The 22,937-nt window shown below is 42.3% G+C and overlaps 1 protein-coding gene across 2 annotated transcripts in view; it reads left to right on the top strand.

The window, feature by feature from the left end:
* DENND1A (DENN domain containing 1A) overlaps positions 1-22,937 on the top strand; it is a 216,564-nt gene that overhangs the window by 79,251 nt on the left and 114,376 nt on the right. For both annotated transcript variants that reach the window (XM_082492687.1, XM_082492686.1), the window contains exons 6-9: positions 11,443-11,512; positions 12,664-12,744; positions 14,907-14,960; positions 21,612-21,722. In XM_082492687.1, coding sequence (XP_082348813.1) covers positions 11,443-11,512; positions 12,664-12,744; positions 14,907-14,960; positions 21,612-21,722 — 316 coding nt within the window. The remainder of the gene's footprint in view (positions 1-11,442; positions 11,513-12,663; positions 12,745-14,906; positions 14,961-21,611; positions 21,723-22,937) is intronic.

The raw sequence follows: 22,937 nt of genomic DNA, 5'->3' as shown, positions 1-22,937 counted from the left end.
TTGGAGAGTGTTCTAGAGGAGGGGTACAGATAATTGAATAATTGATTTCTTCTCTCTCTTTGTTAGTGAAATATTCTCATTCCCTATTCCAGTTTTCTCTGTGTTTCATTTACCAAAATACAAAGAATCAGCGTAGTATCCTAGAACATTGTCTCATAAAGATGCACAGGTATGAAGCTGCATTGTCTAGCTTTGCTTTTTGGGGTTGGAATGGTATAATGCTATCTGATAAAAAAAAGAAACAACAGTCTGGGCTCATCAGTTTTTCTCAGAATACATCTCCCCGGTATGTTCCGAAATGGGCTATTTGCCATCTTGATCCTACAGTGTTTGCCTCTTACCAAAACTTTGCTTGTATTTATTGATATGATTCTCCAAGCTCTATCTGAATCAGCTCATGGTGCTCATCTAGGAGACATTTACCACGTGGCATGCTTTTGTTAAGTAGATGTTCCTTTCTGTGGCTCGGAAGGCAGTTCTCTCTCTCAGGTGACAGCGTGATGAGCCAGTGAAAACCTTGCCCTTCCTCCTGTGATTTGGCTAGTTGATGCTTTCCTTCCTGAAATATTGATGTGACAGGTCTGATTTATTCTACTCTGAATATAGCTTCGTGTCCTCGTGAATTGTTCTTTCCCAGAGACGGGCATTGGCCTTACCCGGGGCTGGGCGCTCTCGAGGTGGAGTGCGTTGGCCAGTTGAGAGTCACTTGCCCCCCGGACCTGGCGTGGGTGTCTCTTGAGCTGTATTTATTATGCTCAGAGCTTTTGGGACTCGGGCTTCTTTTTCCTCCTTAACCTTTAATATAGGTCGGTGGCTAATGACTAATCCAAAATATATGGGTAGAAAAAACCCCTCTGGTTCAAGTGTAAAAGACCCTGAGAGAGGCAGAGATTAGAGAAAACACGCCTGATGCTCAGCGTCAACTTTTAGATACGCGGCAAATTTCTTTAGTAGCTGAGCAAAAGTCCTTACTAGCCCTCCAGTGTGGCTCTTGAAAGTAGAGCAGTGTAAAATTTTTCTTCTCGTCAGGACTTTATGGCATTACAGACTGCAGTACAAAATATGTGCAAGTCCCGTGGCGTGCGGAGCTCACTGCAGCAGCGCGCTCTAACGCGGCGTGCCTTTTGCTGACAGGGAGCACTTCTGATTTATAACAAGAAGTTCATCATTCTACTGAAATTTCAGCTCAAACTTAGTACTAGAGGACATAGCTCAACAAGCACGTGTGATTGGAGTCTGTAATGAAAAGGAGCTGTTTCTCTGGTCAAGGAAAAAGGGTTAATTTGCATTGGGATGAAAAGGCTGTTCAGGATCTACTATTTCAACCTGTGATAGACTTAACAGTAGTCTTTGATCCCCAAATGAAACGTGATGGATTTCAACTGATGCCAGATGTCTCAAACCTAGTGGGATCTCTGATTGTCTGCCACATCTAGAATTCTCTCTTCCAGCACTTTCATGTGTGCTTTTAAACGTGGTTTGAGAAGGGAGGTGCCTTGACAAGCTAAGCCTTTGGAATCCTTCCTCTGTGTTGTCGCTTCGGCGGTGATCTCTGGGCTCTCGTGCTGTCTAACGCATCCTGCGTCTTTTAAATCAAGCCCCATGTGCCAGCCTGCTCTAGCTACTTCATAACCAATTTTTTGAATGTCCGGGAAATTTAGTGCCAGTATCATCTGTAACTTTTCTCAGTTTTAAGTTGGTTTCTGCTTTCTTCTTATTTGTTAATTGGAGCATTTTTCTTAACCCGGGCCAAGTGAAAAAGTTGTTCAATGTATTCCTGTAGCCCTCAAGTGGAACATAATTGTTGTCTTTTTAACTCCAGGGCTATTTTGTTGCACTTCATAAATCCTATTATAAACTGTCAAGCACTTCAGTAAACCCATCTTCTCGCCAAGTGTGCTTTACAGGATATTCTTTGCCTGTGGTTTTAATAAGAGTATAAAGGCATAATAGTGTTTGTCTTCTAGATGCAAACAAACTTTTTTTTCTCTATGTACCTTTATTTCATGTCTCTACTTCAGTCCTTTGCTCTCGAACGTGCTTGAGAAGTTTCTTTCTTGGTCTTAAATTAAAACCCCCCAAAGACTTAAAACTTTCCCTTCTGAAAAGGGGCAAGAGACCTTATGATTGTGTTTGGGAGTTTACAGGGCTTCCCGTTTAATTTTACATCTACTAAAACCCACGTAATTTAATTTTTTTTTTTTTAAGATAACGTACTTGATGTCCCAGAGTTAATCATCTTGGCGCGCTGTGTTTGAGAGGGGAGGTGCACCAGGTCAGAGGTGCCTGTGTGAGCTGGGTACGGTACGAACTGCAACCTTCTGCTCCATAAAAGCCGTGTGCGGTTGGGTTTGCGCTGTTGCAAAGCCGATCAAATTGCAGAGTTCTGCTCGTCTGTCGTCAGCCTGTGCCCCAGGCTTTAGGCGTGTGGGTACTCTCCGAAATCCACTTACCGTTTTGCAGTTTGTTTCAGCAGTCCCTCGGTTCCGTCTCTTAAATGAATTCCTTTCTCTGTGTGGACTGACTGGAGAAATAGCGCTTGGCACGTTTTCCCAATGGTGTGACTAACTTGTGTGTTAGAAGTTAAAAGTCTTTGATTTTTAAAAAGGAGTGATCTACCAGAGGGAAAACAGAAAGTCCCCAACAACAGAACAGATCTTAAAGATATTTCCCAAATAAATTAAACACAAAATATTCAACCCTAAAATTCAATAACTTCCTTAAATTTTGCAGTGATAGGTAATTCACAAGGAAAAAAGCTGGACTATTGAAGATGTTCGGAATTTTGTACGTTCTAAAGTATGCCTGTATTTATGTGCCTGTGAACGTACAGTTCCTTTGCAGAGACCAGGGGGTGTTGTGCGTGGCCCCGTAAGCCAAAAGGTGTGGGATTCCTGTTGTCCAGTCTGAGGTGTAATGCTCCAGGTCCTTAGAACACAGATTCTTTTAGCATGAAATGTTTTTCAGGGGAAGTCCAAGGCATGGTTTTCATGGAGAAGCCGTTTCTTTTTCAGACTGTAAAATTGTGTTGTTTTCTTCCTTCGCAGAGGGCTCCTGCGAGGCGCGGGGGAGACTGCTGCGCGCTGGCTTGATAGATGCTTCACGATGTTGCACACTGTAATGCTAAAGTTCTTCTGAATTCGTTTTATTTACATAAATTCCACAGTGCAGCTGCACTGGCCTTTTTTTTCCCCCCAAGGTTTTAGAGTGACCACAAAGAATGCGGGAAAGGGTGACAGCTTTGTCAAACTCAGGCTTCAGCTCCATTTGCGATGTCCCAATTAGATGTTAGCGCGCTAACAAAGGGCCCTTGGAACGGTTATCTCAAGCTGCCCTTGCACTTTTTAGCTTGACTAAAATGTAAAATTGTTACATCGTAAGTCTCTTTCTTACAGTTTTCTGGCTTCGTGTTGTTCAGGGGATGTATTCAGCTCCTTTGAGCTGTCTTTTGTGAGAGGCGCTGCCGCTCGGTCTCGAGAGCCTCTGTAGCTGTTTGGGGAGCGGTGGGGTTCAATAGTGGTATTTAGCGAACTTGGGAGTCTTTGTGCGAGCGCGACTTGCTGTAACTGCTTAGACTTGGTCACGCTGGGTAGAAAAACAGGGAAGGGAATGTTTTAATTGACTTTTATAATTAATACACAGTGGCAAGTCACCAAAGTAAGCGCTTTCTATTGACAATTACATGGTATTAAGATGCTCCTCCGTAAGACGAGATGCGCAGGTTCTGTGTCAGCGGTTCGGTGGGCTCCAATACTTCTCCAACGTGTACACGAGTCGTGTGCTTAAGCTACAGAACTTTTAACTGAGTCTCGTGGAATCATGGGAAGATCACTCAGGGGTAGTAATCAAAGGGAGGTTTATAACGAAATTGGGAAAAATGCAAACCAGAAAGATTCTATGAGAGCAAGAAAAGGAAGAGATCCGGCTGGCTTCCTGCAATGGATTGAGGTCTAATGCAGAGACAAAACTTTCAAAGAAAAGGAAAAAAAAAAGCTGACGTTCAAAAACGGCTGCTGGCTGATCCTGTGGAAGGTAAGCCTGCGTCTCATCAGCATGCACACGTGTTGCTATGGAGATTTGTGGGTATGTGTGTGTGTTTAAGCTTACAAGTGTGAGAATGTGTCAATAGACTGAGTCTAGAAGAGAGAATAACGATGTACTGAGTTCCATAAGGTGTAGGGGAAGACACTGGAACACATAAATGGCTGAACTGGGAATTTAGCCTACGGAAATTCCCAAATGAGCCCGGAGAGGTCTTGGTTCTTTCAAATGCGTTTTGTAAAAATTCTGGAAACATTGGGTGGGGGAAGGAAAGGAAGGTGGAAAAAAAAAAATTAATGGTATATTACTGCAAGGAAAATAATAAGCATATGAAGACTCGGCTCTCTCTTGAGGGGAGGAAAAAGGACTTTTCTAAAAAATAGGTAGTTAAGTCATTTAACTTAGTCTTAGCTGTTAAAAACTAAGGTGGAATTTAAAAACAATTAAGGGAAATTCACGTTTTTAATGAAGGGAAGGAAAAAGTTTTTTGATGGCTGTGCTTTTGCCATTTACACTCGTGTCTGCATAAAACCGCTGCAGAGCATGGTGACTGGCAAACATAACTTTGTTCGTCATCAGCATCTGCAAGCGGTGTGAGTAACTTAAAATGCACTTAAAATGCACTGCAGTTGCTAACGTTAGGAGTACTGCTGTCTGGGAGGAGTGTCATTAGTTCCCAGGTGCAGGAGCATGAAAAGAAGCAGTATTATTTTTAAGTATAAATTGCAGAGTTTTGTCTTTAAATGCAAGAAATCTTAAGATAACTAGCGTCCGAGGGAATGTAGTGATTTTTGACATATTTTCTGTACTGGATTTTCTTTCGAACGTGGTGGTGGGATTACCCACGGAGAAGCCGCCCGAGTTCTAGGTGCGAGGGTCTCTCCCTTGTCCGGCAGGTATTGACAAGTAGCCTGAGTCAGAAAACATATGTTCTGCTTCACCAGGAACAGTCATCGGGTCAATACGTTGAAATTAATAATAGTAGTAATAAAAACAGTAATAATAAACACAATCTTTTTCCAATATGCTGAATCTTAATTGAGATTTTGACCTTGCACATTACTGTCCCAAGGATTTCCAGCTTGGAACAGTGGTATTGCTTGGGGTGGATGTAGGGAACGAGGCGTAGTGATGCGAGCCCGTCACGTGGTGGGAGAGGGACCACGCAAGAAAAGGCGTTTCACTCGTTAGAGCAACGCTTCATGCATGTGAACCTGCTGGGCTTCGAAGTGATTCCACTGCCACAGCTAAATACCAGGTCACCTGTGTTTTGAATTACTTATTCAGAGTCCATGAACTGAAACGCCAGTGGGCTTTGTTGACAGACGCACACGTCGTGCTGGCAGAGGAAATACTCGGCCTGAATTTCTTCTTCCTTACACTCTTGTCACTCGGGAGTATTTCCAGTGAAGCCGGTGGTGATGCATGCTGTGGTTTATGTAAGATCCAAGCTGATTATCGACAGAATTAAGTATTCCGGGCCACTGTAGACTATCGTGCTGATTTAAAGGTTGGGATTCGGGAACGCCTCGCCTCCAGCCCCGGCTGGTACGGCCGGGTTGCTGTGGGCCTGTCGCTGCATGGACAAGCGTGCCCGTCTGTAACATGGAAATGACTGTTCTGCTTTGCAAGGGAGGTGGCAGTTGGTTATGCTGTTATCAAAATATATGGTAGGTGTTATAAATAAATACATATTAAAAATTCCGCTTCCGATCTGTGTGAATGGAAGGAATAAGTTATGTGTGCTTACAACTCGTACTATAAGGAGATGCTGCATTAAGTACCCTGATGTTAGACTAGTTGCTCAGTCTCATTAATTTCAAGTGACAAAGATACATCTACAAAAATGCAGTTCTGCCTGTGTACGGGCTGGGAGTTGTTTGAGTACTCCGTAGAAATTGTGTGAATTAAGGTAGCAGTTACCTTTGTAGGGTTCGGGGGAAACCGAAGGTACTACGGGTACTTTGCCAGAAGTGTTTGCTTTGCTTTTTCATGGTGTCAGCACACCAGTAAAATTGAATGCTGGAGCTGTCAATGTTAAAAATTAGTTTTATAAGCAGTTGCTATGGTAATTAGCAAATACTCATAAATCATTTTAAAAGGTACCCCTTGCCGCTGGGGTTTGCCGCTGCTGTGCTGGAACATGTAGCATTTTCCTGCCGAAGTTCTCAATACACTTTCAAACTCTTTAGTTCTCCATGGGAGTTTATTTTGATGAGTTCAGCTTTCACAGTGTTCTTGTTCGTTTTGAATATCTTGCTATTGCTTCCTCCTTCAGTCGTCTGTTACAGCTAACGCTGGAAAATCTCTCCTTTTTTAAGTTGGCTTCATTGGAGATTTACCGCTTTACCAGTAAGTAAAATTCCCAGTTCTGTATGGTGTTTGCCTGCTTGCCCAGCCTCTCCTTACACTTCACCTTGGATCTACATGGTGTTTGTGAGAGAGCTGCAGTGATTTAGGGTGGTACATGTGATAACTTATGACTCTCCTTCATTCTAATGAGCGCTCAAAATATATCAAAAGAAACGATAAGGGTGAAATTTTCACATTTCAAAGAAAGTATATTTATTATCAAAACCTCTATTCATTAGTAATGCTTCAGAAAAGGATAAGAAACAGCTGCTTTTTCCTGAGGAAGGCGTCTTTTACCTGATAAAAGACATCAGCTGAATGCCAGTGTAGATATGTTGCTTAGAGGTTTCCCCTTTGCTGCTCTTAGAGATGTTGCGTTTTCTTATTTAGTGTTGGCAATTCCATTTGACTAGATTAGTTGCGTGTCTTTAGATATAGGCAGTCACGGCAATAGAGCGATCATCTTGGGTTTGTATATGCTTTCTTGGCTTTTGGATTTGCTGGAAGCTAATCGTTATATTGTGGTGGCCATCAAACAGTAGCTCCGTGTTTGTGCAGCGTGAAGTCCCGTAACTTGTTATCAACGAGCCCTTCGCTGTACACCGGACAGTACCCAAAGGTGTGAGGCATGAGCCTTAAACCTTCCAGTAAGCAAAGGTGTATTTAAAGGGGGCAGTTCACCTTCATTTAAAATCCCAAACTGGGTAGTTGCATGGTAGGCTGGATACAAGAGCAGCGCAGTGAAATCTGCCGGGCCTTCCTGTATAGTTTTTGCCACAGGCAAACTTAGATTTGTGGCTATAGATACTGAAATGTTATTTCCAAAATTGCCCGTGTCAGACAGAGCTAGTGTAACATTCTCCAGTTTTGGTTGCGGTCATTTCTGGAGGTCAGAAGACGTGACCTGCCGTGTGCTGCTGGGCTGGAGTGGTGGTTTTCCTTTCATGTGTTAAAGCCCACGAGTGGATTCAGATGTTGAAACGCTCAAAGCCGAATTGGCCGCAGTACAGCAGCATCTTCCTCTGCCTCGCGGCTAACGCTGGGAGGTGATGTTTTCTGTCCAGTCTAGCTTTGGAAGCAGAGGTTGGGCCCGTGCGAGCGGTGCTGGCTGGCCAGGGGGAGCTGCTCCCCGCATCACACCCCCCCCCATCATCCCCCCGCATCTCCCCGGCCGGGAGCCCGGCGCATCGGGCCAGGTTTGGGGTGACAAACCTGCGCGAGCGGAAGTGCCCCTCTTGCCCCACACCCGTGCCTGGGCGCTGCTGGCGTTTGGTGTCCCGCTCATTTGCTGCTTTTTCTCTCTCTGCCGCTGTCTCAGCCCACTCTGTTGGTTGATTTTGCACCACTGTTCTTCAAACACTACATTTTGGAAACATTTGTATTTACAAGCTGCGATGCAGCACTGTCATCTTAAGGGTTTGACTGACCCTAATTGCTACGACACATGTAACTAATGATGTTTTGTACTTTCAAGGAGTGCACTAAAAAGGTGATGACATACGAGTTGCTGAATAAGGCGCTGTGCAGGAGAGTTTGTGCAGACCCGCGGCGGCACAAGGAGCGGTGCTGCGGTGCCGTCGCTGCTCCCGCCAGCCCGGCCGTCTGCGGTAGCGGGGCTGCCCCGCAGGCTGCCGCCCCGCCGGGGTGCGGAACCCCTCGCTCAGCTCGCGGAAGCCTAATCCCATCAGGCTGTGATTGGACTCTGGTGACTGGCAGCACGTGTGCCATTACATGTGTGAGGAAACTGGAAATGGGTGTAAAATTAGGGAGAAAAAAAAAAAAAAAAAAAAAAAAAGGAAATTTCAGATCGCCCTTTTATTTTTGTTTACTCTTCAGCCACAGTCTGATTTATGCTCATTGGACTCTTTGAACTTCAGCTCCCCGAAGGGTCCCGAGCCACGGCCGCTGGGGTGCCGCTGGCGGGGCTGCGCGGTGCCTGCGCTGCCCCGCGCCGGGCTCTGGGCAGTCTCACTCCCCAGCGCTTCCCTTCCTTTGTTTAACCTATGACCTGTGAAAACAAGAGTTAATCAAAAGTTCTAAGGTAGCTAAGAGGAAGGGGAAGTGTTTGGTTACAAATTAAATATGAGCGAGTCATAAGCCATAAATCTTCAGTAGTGCTACCAGTTGTGCCGCTTAAGTTGCATGTGGTACAGAAGGTCTTTGGTTATAAATTCAGCCTCCGTTCCTTTGGTGGGGGTGTTTAAAGGCTGCCTCGGGGATTTGCTTTTTGTAAGAAAAAAAATACACATTTCTTTTTTTCTTTTGGCAAAGATCTAGAAACAAATTCAGATAACTGTATTTCTTTTTATTTCTTTTTTTTTTTTTTTTATTTTGGCTGGTCACAATTTGGTCTGATAAAAGCAGAACTGTTTCACTCTTGAGTAGTAAACATGTGGAATAAGTGATGAAGTAGAAGTATTGAAGATGGCAGGACGAATTAGTTTTCTACCCTATCCAAAGCTTTCAGGATGAGAGAGATCCTGAATTCTGCAGTGACAAAGGAGGGAGGTGAAAATTGAAATGAGGTTGTCTACCTAATTGGCGCAATTTTGTGGTGGGGTGGTTTGTTTTATCTTGTCGTGAACCTCTGGTGAGCAGGAGCTGCGCAGGTCCCTGGGCGCTGGGCGCCGCTGAGGTCTGCTTCAACGAGCGCCGCATTTCCGCACCTCAGAACTGCGAAGCTCCTCTCCTCCAAACGGAACATTATTCCTAAAATAAGAAAAAGAAGGGGTTATGCTGAGATTCTAAACCATTATTTGGAAAACGTGGATTAAAATAAGGAGGATTTTGTGTTTAACGAGGGACAGCAACGAAGTTCATGATGAGATACTGGTGAAGAGAAAAGGGAAAGCCGACGCGGAGCGGGCGAGTGCAACGGAGAGGGCGCTGCTCCCCTCTGCTTGCGCGGGGGGTTTGCTCCTGTGTAGGCGTTGTGTGAATATGAGACTTGTTCTGGGCTATTCTTATTAGAATCATAGAAGCGATCTTCCCGATGCTGGGCAGGAGAATTACAGCTGGGTTTGGATGGAGGACTCTCGTGGGTGGAACCTACCGATTGGTCATGTTTGGTGCATTGCTGTGATAAAGAAGACTCCCTTGAACGTGTAGCGAGGGGAGGTTTGGCTGTGCACAAACAGGCCCCCGACAGGCCAGAGAGAGAAATCCGTGAGGAAGGAACAGAGGCTGAGCTTGGCCTGGGAGCTCGGCGGGGGCCGGGTGGGTGCCTGCGCCCCGGCTTGCAGCGGGTGCTGGAACCCGGGCCGTCCCCGCCGCAGGCGCTGGGCTGGGGACGAGGGGCAGCGGGACGGGGACTTGCTTTGGTTTCGGGCTTTTGTACTGACACGTACGTTATTGTTGAGGGTTATTAGTTGTTTAGTGTAAGTAATATTTTAAAAGACTCTCACTTCAATTCTGTGCACATAGTTTTCCAGCCATGTCCCTGAGCAGCGAAGTGGAACATTACATTCGCCTTCTGGAGATGAGTTTTGGGTTGCTGCTCTCGGGGAGCTCTTCCTGGTTTTCCGGCTTTTCCAACTCTTTTGATAGATTCCTTGCAAGGATTTGTTTACCAGGTTCTTAATCTCTACTTAGCAGATAGGTTTTGAGAGGATTTCTTGTTACTCTTGTAATGGCTTTTAACTCTGCTGAAGTTTATTTAACTAAACAGAAAGAAAGAAACTTATCTTCCAACTAATCCTTCTTGATTGTTTACAACATAATGCCAAGCTTAAACGCTGTTTAAAGTGGTAATTGTCTGTCTTTTGCCTCTATTCTAATACACAGTTTGTAAAGATGCTTAGAACATATTAATTTAAATGATAATACTGTCATATAACATGAAAAGTTAAGTTACTTATCAGTATATTTTGATAAGCTACTTACATTTTACAGTAGCATTTGCAGGCTTCAAACAAACGTTAATGATGGAGTGCCATTCGCTTTATCTGTCTCATATATAGCTTCTCACTTCATTTATTACCGAGAGCTGTACAGTTCGGAACCGTGGGGCACTCCATTCTTCACAGTTGTCGGGATGTAGTCATATTTTATAAAAACTTTAAATCCTGTCTAACTATATCACAATAGAATCCATTTGCTTCAGAAAGCATCTGTGATTAAAAGAAGAATCCGTTTGTGCGTCACGCAAACTTGCTTTGCTATTCGCTGCAGCTGAGGGAAATTCCTCACCGGTATTGAAAAAGGAATTGAAATAAAAAGCCGCGTCATGAAATCGGGTACAGAATCGTACCAAAGCATACTGTGGTGAAAGGTAACATCTTAGCTGGCTGTCTTATTTTATGGAATGGAAATAAAATGTAAATGACAAAGATGTGATTTTTCTGCATGTTTGTCCATTAAATTTGTTTCTCTCTTACTTTTGCAAGTTGAGTGCAAATTTACTTCTGGTACAGTTCCTGTTTGACCTAACTGGGCTGAATACCATGATATAGGATGAGAAATAAGCAACCACAGTTAAAAACCGCGACGCTGGTTATGCAATTTTGAAAATCCAGTTGTATCAGGATTCAACTGTCTGTCTTCACTTTACGCGGACCCCCAGCTCTACGGAAGGCTACTTACTCAACATGCGCTTTGGGAAATAATTACCATTAAAAATGTTCCACCGTAGGTGAACATGGCTGCATTCCGGTACATTTATCTTACAGGTTAAAAACTTGCACGGGGTGGTACGTGTGTTGTGTCTGGGCTCAGGAGGAGGGTGATCTCCCAGCGCTGCCCAAACTGACACCCCACTTTGTTCCAGCTGGAGCCGCATTTGATGTTTCGTGCCCACGGGTGGCTGGGAACGCCGGGGAAGGGTAATGCTGAGCTCAGACCTCAAGGGAAAGGGATGCCTCAGCCTTCTGGCGGCCTTCTCCTTCGAATGCAAGGTCCGCTGTGGCGTTCCTCACAGATATTTATACAGTGTCGAGTCCGGCGGAGGCTGTTGTTAGCATGCGTCTGTACGGTAAAGGCCGGCGATCTTGGATTTATTAACTGAGATTTAGCAAGTTAAATGTATGCTTTTTCTTTTTTTTTTTTTTTTAGTTACCTCCCATGGTTTGAAGTCTTTTATAAGCTGCTCAATGTCTTGGCAGATTATTCGGCAAAAGGACAGGTATTATTCTAAAGTACTAACCTTTCTTTTCCCTGCCCAAATATCAAATGAGAGAGAGGATGAAAACGAGCGGTTGTAAGAAGAGCTTATATCAGAGATGACCATGTGAATTATTAATCTGTGTGATGCAGTCATATATAAGATGGTACTCAGCCAAGCTGAAAGTTTGGCAAGTGCTTTTGAAAAATAAATATGCTTTCGAATTATTCTTGGAAAAAGATAAAGTCCAAGATTGTGCCTGTGGATCCAACGCAGGTCAGTGGTTTCCCTGCAGCCACCCGTACTGCGCAGGCTGTTTGATGACCTGAACTGTGTTCGGCTCGTCCATGCAGTTCCCATATTGCAGTGTTTCGTGAGCCTTTGACAGATGCCTTATCCAAGTTTACTTGTCACGTAAAGTGAGTGTAGAACTAAGCTTCCTCCTGCAGTGCTTACCCATGCAGCATCATCTGGCCTAAGCCCTTCACACGCTGTTTTGCTTTTAAAGCAAAGCCAAGTAAGATTCCATCTTGTGGCAGTGAAAAAATGTCAACTAAGCCATTAAAATTTGCTTCTAAGTTTATAAATTATAATTCATGATACAGAGAAATCACACATATCACTGCAACATGCAGCTTAGTTTTGGGTGTTTAAAATATTACAAGTATAATCTTCCTGGTTAGGTTGCTGCTTTGATTTATTACCATTTTGTGGTAATAATCGTATTTTGCATTTGTCAGAATCAGTCGCGTTTGAGGTAGAAGCACTTAGGATTGCACCTTCGTCTAGATGACTTAAATACACTTGGCTTTACCCTGAGCTAGTGAGTTGTTGTAAAGAACTCGCAGTGAAAGCTGGCCTGCTCCGAGCTGAGCCACTATGTAGTGCACAGGCTGGAGACCCAGTGGGTTGCAGAAATATGTAGAAATACCTATGGGGAAAAAAAGTATTCTGAACAATCATATTACAAAACCCAACTACCGAGGAAACTACATTCATTTCTGTTCATAGTCTAATGTATAAATCTATTTTCACTTTTTTATTTACGCTTGCAAGTTCTCTAAGCCCCCAGTTCCACAAACACTGCCCTTCTGTCTTGGAGTTCAGGAGCTGACTTAGTATTCTTTTTTTTTTTTTTTTTTTTTTTTTTTTTTTTTCTCTCCTTATTTCAGGATAGTCAAAGGAGCGAGCTCCTGGAAACACTACATAAACTTACCATCCCTGAGCCGGGAACCTCTGTTCATCTTGGAATGGTAAGTGAGGGGGAGAGATTTAAACTAAGGCGGTTAATTTTCATTACATATCGTAAAAGAGGAATGTCAAAAGCAATTCTCCTTTTTTGGAACTTGGTACAGAGATGTTGTTTTCCTGTGAGGACACAGAGCTGTGAAATTCCCCTTTTCACATTTGGGGCCCTCTGTTTCCCTTTCCTTAACCTCAAATGTCTTTGAAACGCTGTTCTTTGATTGGAGGAAGATTCTGTATATTCCCCATGGAAATTTCTTACCGTATCAGCTGTGACCTGCGAGAGGTCACGGAGCAGCAACGTGACATTTATTGTCCACACCTCTGCAGAACTAGATCTTGCAGGTATGCAAGGGTTGTCCCTGGAAAGCAAACGGTCGCATACCTGCCGTAGCAGCGTTTTGAGTACCATTTATCACATTTTCTGATTCCTTCTCCACTTCCCCCCCCCCCAAGGAAAAGGCTCGCACAAAAAGGATTCATTTCACTTTTATATCTTGTGAGAAAATGAATCAAAGAACAGCGAAAGAATAGATGTGGGATTTTGTTGATGGGATTGTGTTTTGCGTTTAGTCTTGTAGGGTTTTTCTCTTCAAACTAGTTTTTGCAGACCGACCTCGTGTTCCGGGCTGCAGTGAAAAAATACTGGCGATGCACATTGCTGCGGTTGCCAATTAGTCGTTTAGAGTTCACTGAAAACTGGCGGTGTGTGCAGCCACAGTTCTCTTCACCCTCTCGTTTCCTTTACTTCTCCTTCTGCAGTACTTTTTGGCACCAGGCAGCTTTCTCTCCTCGCTGCCCCCTGTGCCGGCAGTCGGCAGTAGCGGTGGTTTGCCCTGGCTGGGCCACCAGCTGGCGGTGGCAGTGGCCCGGTCCTCTCGAGGGCGGCTCTTTGATGGGCGGCGTTTCCGTTTGAGGGACGAGCTGGCTCCAAAGGCAGCGATCAGTTGGGATATTTCAGTTTTTTCATACCAGTGGTTTCAAGGAATGCTGCTGGTCTCCCCTTGTCTCAGACATTTCATGGGCAATGAAGCAAGAAAGGATGTGAAAAAAGCAGCCGAGGGACTGCTAGCTCTGCTGTCTTTATGCATTTTGTTTTGGCTGTTTACAAGCCTATTTTGGGGTTGGGGCGAGGTTCCTGTGTGTGACATAGTTGGGTATGCTATTCCTGTATCTTTGCATTGCATCTTTTCAACCAAACTGAAACACTGATATATCAAAAAGCTGAAATTTGTGTTTATACATTTAGTGTCTATATTCAGTGTAGCTGTTAAACCCGCTTGCTATTTCGGGTTATAGACTGTTCATGAAGCACTGGAATGTCTGAGATATATATACAAGAAAATTTGTGCCAATTGTGGAACTACGCCAAGAATATAACAGCCTTTAAAGCTTCAGCAAGTAATTAATAAGTAGCCCTAAGACAAATTGTGGAAATCTTAAAAATAATATAAATTGTGTACAACATTGGTTTGCAAAAGCAGTTTAGTCGCATTCTCTTGTTTCCCAAAGCCCTAAGCAAGAATCACACAAGTCATGCGCGGTCGGATCGGGAAGGAGAGTGAACCCGGTCTCTTGGAATGCAGACAATTAAAAAATGTAGCCATATAATGGATCATGATATTGTGAGACCAATACAGTCTTCCAAAATGTGGTTTTTAAGGCATATAAAAGTGAGCAGGTAAGAAGGCACAAAACTTGAGGAAGCATTCCTCAGTAAATTTCCGTAACTTCACCATGGCTTGAATGAAACTTCCTGATGCTGGAGGTGGGGACGGGACCTGCTCGCTGCTGTTCCTGGAGCCGGTCAGGCAGCCTGCGGCGGGCGGAGGAGAGGTGGCCCCAGTTACAGATTGCCTTGGAGCTTCCTTGGCACATGTCATACGTGGTGCGAGTCTGCGTCAGCGTCTCTGAAGAACAAAAAACCATAATATGCATTTTCAGGAGCATTTGATACTTTCTATCATAATGCATTTCATATTGCGTGTGTGATCCGAGAATGCAGCTGTTGAAATCCATGACAAAGAAGTCATACTGGTAGTTGGTAACAAACGTTCTGTCGTTTTTACTTAGCTAAGCCACTGCTGCTGTTGCTGTCACTAATACCACGCAATGGATTTAGATTCCTTTTGACAATATTGCAATAATCAATATTTTCTCTTTTTTTTAGCACTCTTACTTTACTGTGCCTGACATCAGAGAGCTGCCTAGCATACCCGAAAACGTGAGTACACTAGAGGACTGTGCACTTTACCATTTCGGTTTAACGTCGGCAGCAAAATAGATAACAATTGTTACCTCTCTTTGGCCTAGCAATGGATTATATTCTGTAAAATACTGGGAGCTGTTGAAGTGGTTAGGAACTTTAGGTGGTTAATTTATAACAAGTACTGGGGGGAAATCGTTGTGTTGCTAACTGCAGAAGAACCCCAGTAACTGGGCTTTTGGAGTACAGCATAACAGTAGAATTTAAAGTTTGCCATTTCAATTAAGAAAAGATACCAAATGAACAGGAAATTGACAGCATAATTATAGATGTTTATTTAAAAAACATAAAGCTTTTATTATTATCACCGCTCTATTATTACTTCTTGTTAAGATTCCATGATTTCTTCGTTCTAATTTAAAAAAGAAATTTAAAATACGCATCTATATTTTTAGCCTACCCAAAATAGGGAAAGAACCGTGATTTGGTAACCGTGTGTAACAGTATGGGGGCGTTTCAGAGAGCAACAATGGACTTAATTTATGTGAAAATTCACTCGCTACAGTAAGCCTATGAAAAATTCTTGAAAGTAATCTCAAGGCAGTTTTGTGGTTGCCATTTGAGTGAGTACTACAAGAGTCATCCTTTACATAAAAATGCAGGATTACAATAAAAAGGAATTTCATCCACTTGACCAAGACTTTAATGTATATCAAAAAGAAGACAAGAATCTGTTTAGGTATTTCACCTTTATAGCTCACTTGAATGAGGGTCTCTTGCCTTCTCCTAAGTTCCAAAGACTGCTCTTTTAAAAGGAACTTGATAATTTCACAACTAAAGAAGCAATTTTTTTTTCTCTGGATCCACATTGACGTTTTGTTCCCCCCTTGCTGACTTCACACGGTTTCCATAGTTTTGTTGGTTATCTTGATGTGTGACACTTTGAGTACAGCGTGAAACTGAAACTAAAACCTCAACTTGGGAAGGAAGAGTTGGGACCTGCTGGAGAGAGAACGTACTAGTTGAAATTTATTTTATTGGGGGGGGGAGGTTTCAAATAAGATGTGATGTTTTTATTTATTGAAGTGTTGTGGCTGCTTATTAGTCAAGCCCAGGATATAATCTTGATACCCAGTATCTTCAGTGGAAGCAGTCGATGTTTCAAACGTCCGTATTGCTCGTATTTAGGAAAGCTCAATTGTCACTTTGGTATTAGCTTGCCTTTTTCTTTAAGATGCTGTCAGGATTCAGATCTTTATCCTTATTTGAAACCTTTTGCATTGATTCAGATGAACATCTCTAGGCTTTTTGCTTTCAAGGTGTGCTATTAGCCGTGGTAGCTCAGGCGGTCCTTCTTTTCTTTGTGATAACATCTTTCTTCTGTGTTGTATGTACACAATAGCATTCAAGAGTTGACAATCTGCATTTGTGATTAACAGCTGAAATGTATTAAGGATGAAGTCCTAAAAGACAGATTGATATGGGTAGAAAAAAGCAGGTCTGCTAATTGTACAGTGAGACCCTTCTGAAAGAACGGGAGACCAGTAAAAGTGACCGGTGTGTGAGATGGCTTTCTGAAAACGACACACGTACCTGGTTTCTTTAGGGCCACTTTTTCAGAGACTTTAAGCCTCACAAAGTTGTCCTGTATGTGTTTCAGCATGCCTTACATTTCCAGCCAAATGATAGGGCTGGGGGAAGACAATGCTGGCATTTGTTTCTCTTAAATACTCTTTAATATGCTCCTGCTGTGTCTCTTAGCCAAATTTCCGTGCCTGACATCTCAGTTTTCTTTCTTGAACGTTTTGCGGTCTGTCTTAGCACCATATACCTCAATTTAAGGCATGAAAGAAAGAAAAGGGAATCATCAAGACATTTTGTCTTGTTTGTGGATGATTTGTATAGCAGATAACATTTGGGGCTTTTTGTTTCTGTTTGCAAACATGGTTGCTCGCTTTTCTGTGTGTGTGCTCACTGACACGGATCCTGTCAGTAAACTCAATAGACTGCTTCTGCTTCTAAGGTGCTTTATTGTTGTGGAAATATGAGGTGTTAGGAGTAGTTCAAGAGTCAATTCCTGAATCCAGACCAGCTATCAAATCCAGACATGAAGTTACTTGTTTATAGGGTTTATATTTTATGTTAATCCCTTTTATGCTAATCGTCTCCCACTGTAGCAGTTGGTGTTTGATAAGCCTCCAGTCACCTGGAGAGCGAGGAAGGAAGTTTATTTCCATTTTGTAGGCTGGCAAATTGGAGGGCAGGGAGAAAGGAGCTGGTAATGGTACGAAACCGGTGGCAGGGATTAAAAGTAGATCATGTGCCTTGGGCCTGCTCTCACTCATACGGAACGGCGTAGTAACACTACACGGTAAAGGCTTCGCGAAGTATAGCTGCACGTTTATGCTCTGTCGGTCAAGTCTGCTGGTGATGTTCACTTTATATGGAAATTCGGCTTCCCAAACCGTTTGGGTGGGAGACATGATGAACGCTCCTGAGTCGGAGGCAGCTGTAAAAGCAGAGGCCTTGGGCCAGAAGGAGCTGGAAACCCCGTGAAAGCTGAACGCTCGTCCTTCACGGAGAGCGCAATGCGTGAGGGGCAGAAGCATCTTCTCTGAATCATGGAGTGGTGTGATGTGCCTCCGAGGGGATGGGGCCGTTGCGCTGGAGGTCGGCTGGGAAGGATGGACTCTGCAGGGCCTGGGGTGAACCGGGGCTCCTCTGGCAATCAAAGGGGAAGAACACTTCATTCAATTAACAAATATATATGCCTATATACACACACCCACCCCCACACCCACCCAAATTTAAAAAGCTAGGGCTCGTTGTAAGAAAGAAAAATACTAAAAATCAAATCCATTGGTCTAAATGTTGTTGCAGTCGACCGTCTTCTGTTTCTCATGCATTTCATTTGTTTATTCTTTTCTAATAATTATTGTATAATTTCTTATGAGGATTTTCTCTGTCAATTCAACTTGCATGTAGAATTGAAGCGTATTAGGCAGTAATACAAGGACATTAAATGATCATAAGTCTTCGTGGATTATAATCAATTGGCCTGATTTATTAAAAATTCTACATATCTTATCAGTAATTACATTTTAAAACCCGTATTAGAAAAAGTTTTAGTAGGTCCAACCTTTGAAGTTGCACATAATGATTAATGGAGAGCTGCACAGAACTCGTTGGAATGTTAACAAACTTCTTGGAACTATCTGACTTTGTGTCAGATCAATATGTTTAATGAGTCACAAACACATTTAGCACGGACACTTCTATGTAACAGCCAAGCATTCACTTTTGGAAAAGACTGAAGTTGTGTGAAAGATTTGTAAATGCATTGTGACTTCAGAAATAAATTGGGTTCATTGCAGGAGATACAGTGCAAGACTGTACATTTCCTACTAGTACCTGTTGTGTTTCGGGAACACCAGGTGAGTTAGCACTCTGCAACGAGGACGTTTTCTTGGTGATGATGTTCTGGTGGTTTTTTGTATCACTGAGTCCTATATTTCAAACTGCCTGACTTTTCACTCATTGTAACGTATGTCTTTTGCTACCTGTTCTTAACACCCTCCCCCCTTAATTTCTGTATTTACACCATTTGATAAAGTGTATTGTCTTCACTATTTTGTTCTCCCAAACAACAGCATGGGTTACACAAGAGCGTTAGCTGCACGCCGGGTTACCTACCCCCCGTGTTAGATTTTGGACGTGTGATATTTCAAAGAAAACAAACTTCTAAATAAGATGAAGGATTTCTAATGGGAGGATGGAGAAGGAAACCTGACTCAATTCTCTTGACATGATCTAATAGGAAATGTACTGAAGTCTGTAAATAAAGCTGTTCAAGAGCAAACTGTAATCTATATTGCTATGTTCGAGCTTCACTCTTTGCAGAGAGCTCATTCGTTTGTTCCTTCTCACTGATGAGGTACATGATTATTTTTTTTAATCTCAAAAGTCAGTGTGCGTGTGCATTTGCTGATATTAGATAGCAAATGATCAAATAGATAGTTGATCTAGGAATGAACTGTCAAAGGAGCATAGGGGAATTTCGTAGCACCCTTGCTGAGTTTTGAGAGGCATGAGGATACCTGTTACCGTATTTTATTTCGAAAATCCCACTTTTTACTCTCACAAGAAAGGTTTAAATCCCAGGAAACAAAATACACAACAATTATACTGCAAGTTGGAATGCTTTCATTTGTATTTATTTAACTCATTCATGGTTTTGTCACTTACGAGACATGTCTTTCAAAATACATGTGTAAGTCCCAATTTCATCTTCAAAGATGACAGCTTTCTTATAAATAAAACTTAGAGCTAACACGTGAATTGCCTTAGTATCAATACATTACCATACAGCCCACATGCTTCGCAGGTGTCATTGGCAAATTTCTGAGAGCAGACAAGACTAAAACCTTATAAATCTTTCCATCTGAAGGTACATTTGTGTGTCAAAGCCAGTATTTCTCTACAATAAACTCAATGAAAGCATAATTGCAAATCAAGTCCCGGTGTCTATGTTCCTCTCACTAGTGGATCCTCTTGCCTTATAAACACATCCATGCACACGCATATCTACATACTCAGGCGGAACGTAGGGACTGTGTGCCCCTTTCGCCATGCCCCTAATTTGGGTGCCATCGAAGGGAGTTCAGTGCTACTTAAAAATTCTTTTAATTTGCACTATTTGCAGTAATTGTGTCGTCATGCACTGTGTTTTGGCGTCGTGGAAAGATGGGTGAGAGGGGGAAGAAGAGTCGTAGAGAAGACAGCTTATGTTTAGACAAAAATATCATGCTAATCAGCACAGATGGGATGAGAAATACAGAAAAAGTACACGATAGTTTAATAGGTTTTTGGCAAAATGTGTCGGCTTTTTTTTTTTTTCTTCTTTGAATATACCTGTCTGTGGCTATAGCTTTTCCATAACAAAGACCTGAATGATTGTTTTACATTAACATGTTTGAAGCTAACCATAATGAGCTTAGTTTCTATCTATCTATGTAGTGGTACAAAAGTCTTCCCAAGACAATGCTTAATTTTTCTTTAGCTCTTTGTGTTTGGATGGCAAGCTGTGGAACATATTTTTGCACAGTATGAAGCATCTTGGCAGACTTTTCAGGCCAAGTATTGGTGGTTTTAGAGTTATCTTTGGATCTGTCAAAAGTGCTAATAGGCTTTGTTGAGCTTCTTTAAGTTTCTAAATCATATAAATCATATTTGCTTTTTGCTTTTCTGCACTTTTTTATTTGACGATGATTAAGATTGCACTTGAATTCATGACTAAACTAATTTTGCTCTCACATGTGCTTTTTGTATAAGACTGTCTTTATCATATAGCAACCCTTTCGTATCCGTAAGAAGCTATTTGGAAACAAATTCCCTAATTCAGCATTTTTGGGTGTATTACCACACCCCCCCCTTTTTTTTTTTTTTTTTTTTTAATTTCTGTGTTTTAAGGAGTGAAAATACCCTCTACAGACAAAAGTCCTTTTTGTTTGCCTCACACTGTGAAAACCCCGTATAACGTCATACGGTTAGTTCACGTTAACCTACATGGTGACTTTCTAGTTTTGATAGTCAAGATCTTAGGATCACATTCTGCTGTTCATTAGAAGACATCTTAATGATTTAGTAAAGGACGCAGGATTCGTGGCCCTGCAGCATGTGCAGAGGGCAGCGACGTTGCTATCGAGGAGTGGGTGATGCGCAGGTTGATGGGATGCAGTGGCTGCAGCCTCCTGTGCTACTTGCTCTGTTTTCTCTTTTGAATTTTAGTTATTTACAATAATTTTTACATAAGTACTTTTTAATATTCTGAGCAACAAAAGCATAGAAGAAGGCCGTGTTGCCTAGGAAGCGTGTATGGAAAGTTTCGGCGACGTTACTTGCTTGTGTCTTGGTCTTTCTATGTGTACTGTAAAGGCAGGTGGCAGATGCGCTTTGCTTACAATATTCTTCCACAGCAATTAATTTTCTTTGTCCTATATAAACATACTGATCACTCAGGTACAACTGGGTGTGTGAATGCTGCCTCTCCGTCAGAGGTGCGCGTCCATGGAAATTTTCAGAGCGAGAGAATCGTCTGTCTCCTTCCTCAGTTTCCCCGTCCCCCCGGGAAGCGCTTTCTGCCCTCCCGCGCGGGGCAGCCCGTGGCTGCATGCGCAGCGAGGGGTCGGCAGCCCGCGGACTCTGTGACTGCTTCTAGCTTGCCTGGTAAATGCCCACATCTGTTTCTAATGGTCAGAGTTGTTCCAGCATAGACGGAGCTTACGCTTGAATTTGTCATATTAGAATTGTCCTCTACGAGAGCTGGTTTTGTTCTTGGGCTGTGAGATTCTTTTGGTACTTTATCAGGCAGATTGGAAGTTTTCATAGAAGTGACAGAATGTATTTTTTCTCAGAGAAGTGTCTTGTATTTAAGAAACTGTGCATGAAACATCATCAATTTCATTATTCCAAGACGTAGCTCCCCAAACGTTAGGGGAAAGATACTGCCATTAGAAAGTACTCAAACATAAGATGACATACTGCTTTCTTTTGTTAACCACATACTGTATATAGTGTAATAGGAGGATGAAATCTGTTGATTTGTTCTTTGTTAAGGACGCTTTTTTTTTTGTAATATCATGATTCAAAAATTATTTTCTTTCTTCCCAGAGAAATCTGACTGAGTATTTTGTAGCAGTTGATGTCAACAACATGCTGCATCTCTATGCCAGTATGCTGTATGAACGCCGCATCCTCATTTGTTGTAGTAAGCTGAGCACTGTAAGTAAAATGCAGAATATTTTTTTTTCTATTCACAGTACTTTTTTAAAAATGACAGTTGTATATAAGAAATGATCTGATGGTCTCCAGGTCCCCCTGCCAACATCAGCTGTGCCACCTCAACTCAATTCTGTGGTTCTGTGTGATGGTTTTACTGAACTTATGTTGGGCTCTAATGTTCAAATGAAAACGGGGCTTTTGGACACAGGAGGTCTTGGTACGTAAATGTACAAACATTTATGCCATAGTGAAGTCCCTTTTACATAATGTAGTCAACAGGAAAAAACACGGATGAATGATACTGTCAAATGGATGTTCCAGTGAACTTTTCTGGATGTGGGCTAAAATACATCGGCAGTCCACAGTTCTGCAGTTTTGTTTGATAAGGTGTAGTCTTAATGCTTCTTAGGCTCCATCAAGGGTCTGAGAGATGAAAGCTACTGAATGCTCTAGGGTACTCTCGTCTAAGAATGGCTGGACATCAAAACAAGCACACAGCTTGATTTAGTTCAAAGTTTTGTGTTATGCATTTCAAGGTTTATCAGTCAATAAGATTGTGATTTTCTTTATAAAAGAAAATGTTAAGTTTTCATTCTGTTTGCTCTGTAAATGGGTATTGATTGCTCTCCTTTATGAATGATGAGCATAAGACGGTTTAACTAATGTTGCTTCCTAGTGCTATGGAGTAAGTACTTGAGCGGTCCTTTCTAAAATACGAGCTTCCATTTCCATTTTGTATGGTCTTAACTAGTCTCTTGCTGCATGACCATGACCTACTTTGTGTTTGAGATTCATGGAATTGTAAATACTGCGGAAGGCTGAAATTATATACATAAAATCACGTGAGACCGGTCTGTCGATACAGGGCAGAAAAATGAAAGAGTAAGGCTTCGTACTTAATCTCAGAATAACCTCTACAGTAGTGTTTTGGAAGGTAAGTGAAGTGAGGAAAGTTAGAATAATCTCTGGGACCCATTAATAATTGTTAAATGTTTACAATCAATCCCACATTTAACCAAGAGAATTTAAGTATTATAAAGTTTAATATCATAGAAAACTTGTAAAATCTGAACTTTTATATCTGCCAAGTGTTCTGTGGCCTCACTACTAAAATAAGGAAAAATCCACCCAGGCCCGGTGATTGAATAAACTGAAAAAAAGAGGTGTTTATTTCAGAAACCTAGAGAATGAAAAGGATAGTAAATTATCAGAGAG

The sequence above is a fragment of the Vanellus vanellus genome (genome assembly GCF_965231255.1).
Source record: "Vanellus vanellus genome assembly, chromosome: 18".
In the NCBI taxonomy this organism is placed as follows: Eukaryota; Metazoa; Chordata; class Aves; order Charadriiformes; family Charadriidae; genus Vanellus; species Vanellus vanellus.
The sequence above is the reverse complement of the archived record's forward strand: the minus strand, read 5'-3'. Positions and strand labels throughout refer to the sequence as shown.